This window comes from Molossus molossus, unplaced genomic scaffold (assembly GCF_014108415.1).
Source record: "Molossus molossus isolate mMolMol1 unplaced genomic scaffold, mMolMol1.p scaffold_m16_p_8, whole genome shotgun sequence".
Classification (NCBI taxonomy): Eukaryota; Metazoa; Chordata; class Mammalia; order Chiroptera; family Molossidae; genus Molossus; species Molossus molossus.
Genome location: NW_023425402.1, coordinates 8,064,632 through 8,072,794, shown reverse-complemented (window position 1 = coordinate 8,072,794; position 8,163 = coordinate 8,064,632). Strand labels below are relative to the sequence as shown.

Genomic DNA, 8,163 nt, shown 5'->3' with positions numbered 1-8,163 from the left:
AAGAAATATTTATTGAGCACCAGCTGTATACACAATACTGGGGTGGGGTGGGGGTAGGGGGCTCTGAAGGGCACAGAGCAACATAGGACGTGGTCCCTACCCTTTAGAGGTGCACAGTCTAGGTAAAGACAGGAGAACCAGAACACATGGGAGCCAGGATGTTACAGAAGCTGGGAGGTGTTTGGGGCAGACACACTAAGTGCTTTGGTGCCTCTGTGGGCTCAGGGTTCAGTGCCAGGAAAGACAACTCACAACGCCCAGGCCTGGGTCAGCCCACCAGGCGAGCCAGCCATAGCCTCAAGCCCATCATTTGAAACACCTGGCTCCTTGTTCCGCTGCTATTCAAAGTGCAACGACATGGGAGAGGGGTGGAGCAGGTGGGGAACAGCCTTGGATGAGTTTCAGAGGCTAGTGTCACACTCTCCCTCCTAGAAAACCCTGCTCCCCCCACCCACATACCTCCATCAGAGAGATCCCCACTCAAGGAGGCCTGTGGGACCACCCAGGACTCTACCCCCAGTGCTCAGAGGAGGGGCGCTCGCTGCTCCAGCTGCCTGAGGTAGAACTGGGGAACCTACTTCTAGTGTGCCCCTTCCCTCCCAATCCACTGAGTTGGGGGGACAGGCACCCCAGAGCAGCTGCCCAGGACTGAGAGGGGATTAGATGGAAAGAACGTGGGGGGAGAGAAGAGAGGACTTGAAAGCCCAGCTGGAAAAGGGGGCACCTGGGCTCCTAGTAAAGTCCCGGGAAGCCAACAGTGGAAGCCAAACCCCGTGAGAGGCTCCCACGTGAGCGGCATGGGGCACGAGGGAGGTGGGTGCTTCGCTGCAGGACCCTCCCTCTCCCATGCCCTCACAGGACAGGAGGGGCATCAGGGAGGGGCCAATCCCCACCCCCTTCCAAACAGTACCTACTTCAAGGTTACCCTGCCCAACCTTAGAGAAGACAAGGGGACTCCAGAGTCTGAATGATGCCCCACTCTGCTGGGCACCCTTCAAAGTGCTATCTCTTTACTTCTCAGATTATAAGGAATTCGAGTCTGAGAATAAAGGAAAGGAGCAGAATTTCATTCTGTCCATGAAACAGTGAACAGAGGGAGCCAGGCCCTCCAGAGAGCACCATCCAGCAGGTGAGGGTCATGCAGGCCCCACCTTACCTCCAGGAGAAAAGAAACGGAGAGATTGAGAGCACAGGATGAGGAGGTTTTAAATACCAGTTTACATAATAAAAATATCTGACAATCTAATAAGCCTACCATTCTAATGTGTGATGTTTTCTTTAAATAATTCTAATACCAGCAGCTGACAGGGTGGGAGGGTGGTGCCGGACAGGCTATATACATGAGGAGTTTAAATTAAAACACATAATAATTAAGACACACAAACTGAAGGGCGAAGGCAGAAGATGTAGAATGGGCCTGCAGGAGGCCTGTGTTTCCAGGAGACCGGCTTCCAGGGGGCAGGTCAGGGCCTCCTCTTGGAGAAGATCAGCCGGCGTTTGGAGTGATAAAAATCTAAGGAAAGAGAACAGAGGTCAGCCAGGCCAGGAGGAAGAGGGCACGGGGGCTACTCAACCAAGGCAAACCGCAGAGGGGCCACAGGGACACAGGCCAAGTCCAGGGACGAACTCCGGCAACACCCACCCCATCCCCCAAGGCGTTTACAGAGCATCCTGCTCCACAGTGATTGATAAGGGGACCTACACTCCTGGCCTGCTCTAACCCAAGCTGCCCCAAACTGTAGCCACCAGTCCTATGTGGTCATTTAAATTCACTAAACTAAAATAAAATGAAAATTCACTTCCTGAGCCACACTAGCCACATGTCAAGTACTGACCAGCTCTGTTGGCTGGTGGCACTCTATATTTATTTACATTACTGTAGAGTTCTGCCAGATAGCACTGCTCCAAGGATACCCTTAGGTCACCCACACAAAGTGTTCTGCACAACACCTGGCCATATAAATGTTAGCTGTTGTTATCCTTATTGTTAGTCCTGACCCAGCTGTAAATTTGCTGTGGGATTCTTGGCTGCATCTCATTGAGCCTCAGTTTCCTCATCTGTAAAATAGGGATAACACTGGTATGCTATTCTAAGGATTAATGGAAACGCTCTCTATAAAGGATTTGGTCTGGGGACTAGTCTAGTAAGTGCCTAAACATCAGCATCACTCATACATTATTTATCAAGCATCTACTACGTGCCAAACACCTTGCTAGGGATTCAGCAATGAACAGAGAGATACAGATCTCTTTCTTGTGGAGATAACATCCTAGTCGGGGAGACTGACAAGGAATTAGCTGTTGACAAGAAAACAGTACCAAAACAAACCAAAGAAGGGCAGAAAGTGTGTGTGTGTGTGTGTGTGTGTGTGTGTGTGTGTGTGTGATGGGGGAAGAGGATTTAAGTTGGGATAGAGCAGCTAGGAAATTATTATCATTAGTTTTCTCTTCATTGCAAATTCACTGTGCAGCCTTAGGGAAATCTACCCCTCTGACCCTTGTTTCCTTGCCTAAAAGGGTGATAAGAATGTCATATGATTGCTATAAGGACTAAATGAAATCTACCTTAGAAATTTAGTGAAGGACTAGCATTTATTTATTTATTTATTTTAGATAGAGTGGAAGGGAGGGAAAGGGAGAGAGAGAAATATCGATGCCAAACACATTGATTGGTTGCCTCCCTCACCACCCCAACCAGGGCTGAGGATCAAACCTGCAACCTAGGTACATGCCCTTGACTGGAAATCGAACCCGTGACCATTTGGTCCACAGGCCGATGTTCTAACTCCTGAGCCAAACCAGCCAGGGCAGAAGGGCTAGCACTTAATAAATGTTCCAAATAAATGATAGCTAGTTGGTCTTGGCTGCAGACTTGCGGTGTGACCTCAGGCAAGTCACTTCCCCTTCTCTGGGTCTCTTTCCCCCTCGCAATGAGCAAGCTGGACCAGACAGGTCAGCCCTTGCACCATAAATTCTGAGTCTTGGTCCCTTACAGTGTCATTCTCTGCATTTGTCCTTACCTGTCATGCTGGTCTGCCGACGTTTTCGGCCCTGAGACGTGCTAGGCCCATCTGGGGACCCCTCAGGCTGCTCAGGAGAGCGAGGCACGAGGGTGCAGGACAGTGACAGGTCCACGTGGTCCCCCTGCAGCCGGGCAGGTGAGCTGCTGGGCCGCTTGCCTCCTCCCAGGTTGTCCTGGGCCCCCCGCGGCCCTGAGGGCAGGTAGAGCTTGGGCAAGCCCAGGCCCCACACACGCTCCCAGGTGAAGTCACCCTCCAGCGGTGTCTCAGTGACAAAGTCGAAGTTCCATCGATCACAGGCCTCCTGCACACAGCTGGCCATTAGCGCGTCGCAGTCTCGGCTCAGCTGCTCACTGTCCACCGGGCCGAACAGGCGACGGCAGGCCTTGCTGCCACGGGGGATCGGGCGGGCGTCCCGGGATGGCTCTGACATGGTGCCTACAGCTGAGACACAAGAAAGGCCCTGGTCACTTGGGAAACTAGACCCTCCTGTGCTTTGTTAGGTGAGGTCCTCCTACTAGAACCCAAGGTGAGAGGGTGTCTCTGGCTCCTTCCAGCTGATTTTCCACCACCTCCTTCCCACAGGGCCCCCAACCTCCCACCAACAGACGCTGGGTGGAGGCAGAGCTCAGCCAGCATGGCACCCCAGGGTGACTGGGAGAGTGAGCAGCTGAAGGCAAGCTTATGTCAATAAAGTTTATTGCAATAGAAGGGATCAGGGGCCTGTTTACCACCAGGTATTATCAGCTAAAATCAATTTACTTTGCCCCCCCCTGAGGTGTCCCTCATGGGTGTGAATGACCCAAGTACGTGTGAATTTTGAGTCCAGCAGTTTCCCAGCCTTGGCCAGGAGGTCAGTTCCCAAATGAATGGACAGGCTGACAGCCTCCAGCCTCCTGAAGCCCCTACCCAGATGCCCATGTGGAGTAACCCTGCTCGAATACTTAAAAGTACCCTGGAGTTTGGGGCAAAAAACACCTGGGATCTAGGCCTGCCTCTGCTGCTTACTATCTAAACTTTGAAAAGTCACTTAATGTTTCTGGGCCTCGGTTTCCTCATTTATAAAATTGGCTCTATGAAAGTTGAAAGAGCACGGCCGTTGAAGCATGATCAAGCAATTGGTCAGGGAGTCCCTCTAGGCAAGGCAGATGGCACAGAGCTGACAGGCTGTATCTGGTGGGCTGTAAGACCACCAGAGCTGACAGGCTGTAAGAGCGAGGGCTATGGAGCAGGACGGTCTGGGTTGGAATTCAGGCCCTGCTGGTTGATCCTGAACGAGCGGCTTAATTTCTCTGGGCTCTATTTTCCTCATCTGTAAAATGGAGACAATAATAGTAAATGTCTCAGAGGACAGATGTGAAGACTACTGAGTAGAGAATGTGCTTAGAGCAGCACCTGGTTTATAGACGTGCTTGGAAAACAGAGTATTATTGTCTCTCTGCCTTCAGTTCTGGCTGAGCCTCCATCCTAGACAGCAGCTGACAGCTGCTGTAGGCTGAGCGCCTTTCATAAGGATGTCATCAGGCTAGTAGCTTGGGGCTGAGGAGGAGCTGGGCAGGGCAGGGCAGGACAGAGTCACAGTTTCTCCCAGGCTGAGCTACATCCTGCCAGGCCCATCAGGTGATCTGGTCTAGACTCTAGATGTCCTTGAAGCCCCTGCTCCATGTTGCCTGCATCCAAGGAACCCGTTTTGCAGGCAAAGAAAATTAAAGGCGGCGGGTCTGGCCAGTCCCTCTCCTCCCACTTCAGGAGAGGGAAAGCCACGGTAGCACTGGCACGCACCTGCCCTGCTCTGGCCTGACTCCAGGACTGAGCGGCTGCACGAAATTGGCAGGGACTGGGTTTTCCTGGGGACAAGTCCTGATCTGCAGGCTCTGAGCATGAAAGCTTTGCTGGGATCTCCTGGGGCAGGAAGCCCTGGACCCATGACACACCTACTGCTCCCCATTCCACCTCTCACAATGAGTGCGGCCCACAGCTCAGCTGATCGGGGAGGGGAAGCACTTGGTGACCTCAGACCAAGTTTAAAGGGCAGAAGAGAAATGATACTTGACCCCCAAACCATACAGCTAAAGACGGTCAAAGGCCACTGCCCCAACGAGGAGGTACACGGTACAGAGCCTTTAAATCACCTTTGCCCACTGTCTTCAGGGCAAAGATTGAAATTTATATATTTTTATGTGCCCGGGCCATTCTAAGAAGTTTACAGATATTAATTGTCCTAAAAAGTGGGTATATTGGCTCTTTTATTTTTTTCACAAACCAGGTAACCAAGGCTCAGAAAAGTTAAGAAACTTCCCCAAGGTCACACAGCTTACATATCACACAGTCAGGATTTGAACCCAGACCTATTTGCCCCGAGTTCTGTGCACTGGTGATGAACCCTATTCCCTCACTAATTTTGAGGTTTCTTAACCAGAAAGGCCCATTAGAATCTCTTGGGGAGCTTTTTCAAAATGTAGATCTATAAGGCCCCTCACTCCCCAGACCAAATTGAAGGAGATTAAACAAGTACTTGGCAGTTCCCCAGATGGGCACACAAGAGCGGACACAGAGGATGCAAAAATGGACATCCCAGGCCTCAGTGCCTCAGAGCAGGAGGAGGGACTCCCCTGGGGCTTTATCAGGAAGCTGGATGTTCCTTGGCTTCTAGGAGCTGAAGATGGGACCGTAATCCAGTCACAGATCCTCTCTCCTACCACCCCTTCTTTATGGCTCTCACAGGGGCCTCAGGAAAACCTGCTCTCATCCATCATCATAACTCCCAGTTCAGAGAGAACTAGAAAACACAAACCCTTGTTTTACAAACAGGTAATTGAGAATACCTTTCTTCGTTGGCTTTGTGCTTTAGATTCGAACTAACTCTAATCCCCAAGTAAACCAGTAAGCACTCAGTAAGCACTGTTGAACCAATGGGATACTCTTTTAGGGGGCTTTAAAGGACGTGGAGGGGGGCAACGTGGGCCGAGCCCAGGGGTAGCCACGGGAGGAGAGGCGGGTGAAGCCGCATCCCGCGGGAAGGCGTGTGTACTGTTCGCGTCGGGGCCTGAAGAGGGAGCTAGTCTCCAGGAAATCACGCGCGGGTGGGAGGTGCGTGGGCAGAGCCTAGGACAGCGGGAGGGAGTTGTGATGAGTCAGTTTCCTGCAAAGTGCTCCCTGCCCGCCAAAACTTAGCTTCCACTCCAGCCGCGCGTCACTCTCAGCTGGGGAGGGGGGAAGGGGAGGGGGACGCGGCGCGAACACGTCACGCTGACCTAACCCGGCTTCCGAAACCCCCTGTTGGGAAACCGCGAGCGCTCTGGCGCCAGCTCTGTCACACACACACCCCGCACGCACACACTCGAGTGCACAGGCGCGCAGTGATCTGGTCCCTCCACCTTATCTCCACGCCCAAAGCACGGGATGAGTCAGATCCCTGGAAAATAAAAATAGACTGGAACAAAGAAAACAAAACAGCTCGAAAGTCCTCCCCGAAACGCGACATGGAGGGAGGGAGCTGCCTGGACGCCCTAAAGTGCCAAACTCAGTTCCAAGATTCTTTCCTGCAGGAGGAGGGCGAAGTGCCCCACCCCCACCCCACCCCCAGGTCCCGGGACTGGGCGGGCACCCGAAGGGCGAGTCACCCTCCTGCTCGGCTCAGCCCTGTGGCTTTCGGAGAGGGAATTCTGGACCAGGACGGGCGCCCCAAGCCCCGGATACGCGAAGCCTCTGCCCTCCGAGTTGAGACCCCGCCCCGCCGCCCACCGGGCAGACCGCACGCCCAGTCGCTGGGCACTGACAGGCTGGAGCGAGCCTGCCCACCGCAGGGCCGGGCTGGGGCGGAACCGGACACCCGGTCTTGGACCTCCCGGTGTCCCGGCTTCCCTGGGAACACTATGTGCCAGCCAAATAGGTCACTGTGTTGATGAGGGGGACAGAGACTCGGGGGTGAGGGGCAAGGAAGGGCACTCCTGGGGCGCCACTGTCCCGCAGCCCAGGCGGTGTTCTGACCTCACCCGTCCCCTTCCCTGGGGTCTCCTTGCCACCGTGAGTCACCTCCTCGCTGGCCCTTACAGGACATGTCCCGACTTGTTCCCAAGAACTGGGGACACAGCCGCGCTGACCTCAGCGCCCAGCGGGGTGGCGGACACGGCGTCTGGGACCCAGACCTCAGAGATCTGGGCGGGGATGGATCCGAGAGCTGCCCGGGAGCGGGTCCCAGATGAACCTGCTGCGCTGGGCATTCCCGCCCCTCCACGGACAGCGGCTTCATGCCCACGCCACGGGCCAGCCGCGCCCTGTCCACGCCTTCCTCGCCCCGAGTTTCACGGGAGAGTTTCAAGGGGAAGGGAGCGTGGCAAGCGATCCCTTGTTCTCGTGTTCCTCCCTCCGCCGCAGTCCCCGCACATCCCGGCTCCGTCAGCTCGCACTTCCAGACACTTACGTGAGCAACGAGACCCACGCACTGACCCACGCATGCCATTCACCTGCGGACACACTCACGCGGACACACACGTAAGGGCGTGCACGGACACACGGGGACACGGCGGCTCAGCTCCCAGCCGCCAGCCCGGGGTCGTCCTTGCTGGCCACGGCTCCCTCACCTCGGACGGTCTCTGTGTCTCGGCTCCTCCGCGACCGGCTCCGGATCTCCCAGCCACCGACTCGGCAGCTGCTCACACCTCAGCTGCTGCCGCCCAGAGGGCGGTCCTTTTATTCACTCAGTGACAAGGGGCGGGACTGCGCGGGAGCGCCCTCCCCCGGGACACCCGCCCTCCCTCCGCCGCCGGCGGCGCACTAAAGCCGGGGAGCTCAGACACCTGCCTCCAGCCCGGCGGTACCGAAGGATCCCCCGCGCCCCGCGCTCGGGGTCTTGCGCTGGAACATTTCCTCCGCGCCCTGAGCCGCGGATGTGGGGCTTGGGGTTGGGAAGTGAGTTGGCACTGCCCAGGAGGAATGGCACTGTTAAAGTAAGCCCACTTTCTGGCCCTGAAAAGGGGTGACATTAATAGTATATAAAAATCCACAAACGACAATAATGCGCCTCACTTTGCAATTCCCAGAAAAGCCCCCCATGATGCCACCACTAGTCCCCCGGTCCCTCACTGGAACACCTCTCCCCAAGCACCAGGGCACCCAGACACCCCCAGCAAAGCCTCTGGAA

At 55.0% G+C, this 8,163-nt stretch overlaps 1 protein-coding gene across 1 annotated transcript; it reads right to left on the bottom strand.

Moving 5' to 3' along the window:
• CDKN1A (cyclin dependent kinase inhibitor 1A) lies at positions 1-7,692 on the bottom strand. Its single transcript, XM_036249242.1, has 3 exons — positions 7,604-7,692; positions 3,021-3,464; positions 1-1,513 (listed from the first exon to the last, which is right to left on the bottom strand). The coding sequence occupies exons 2-3, from the start codon at positions 3,451-3,453 to the stop codon at positions 1,464-1,466; spliced, it is 483 nt and encodes a 160-aa protein (XP_036105135.1). The 5' UTR covers positions 3,454-3,464; positions 7,604-7,692; the 3' UTR covers positions 1-1,463.
• Positions 7,693-8,163: the final 471 nt, after the last annotated feature.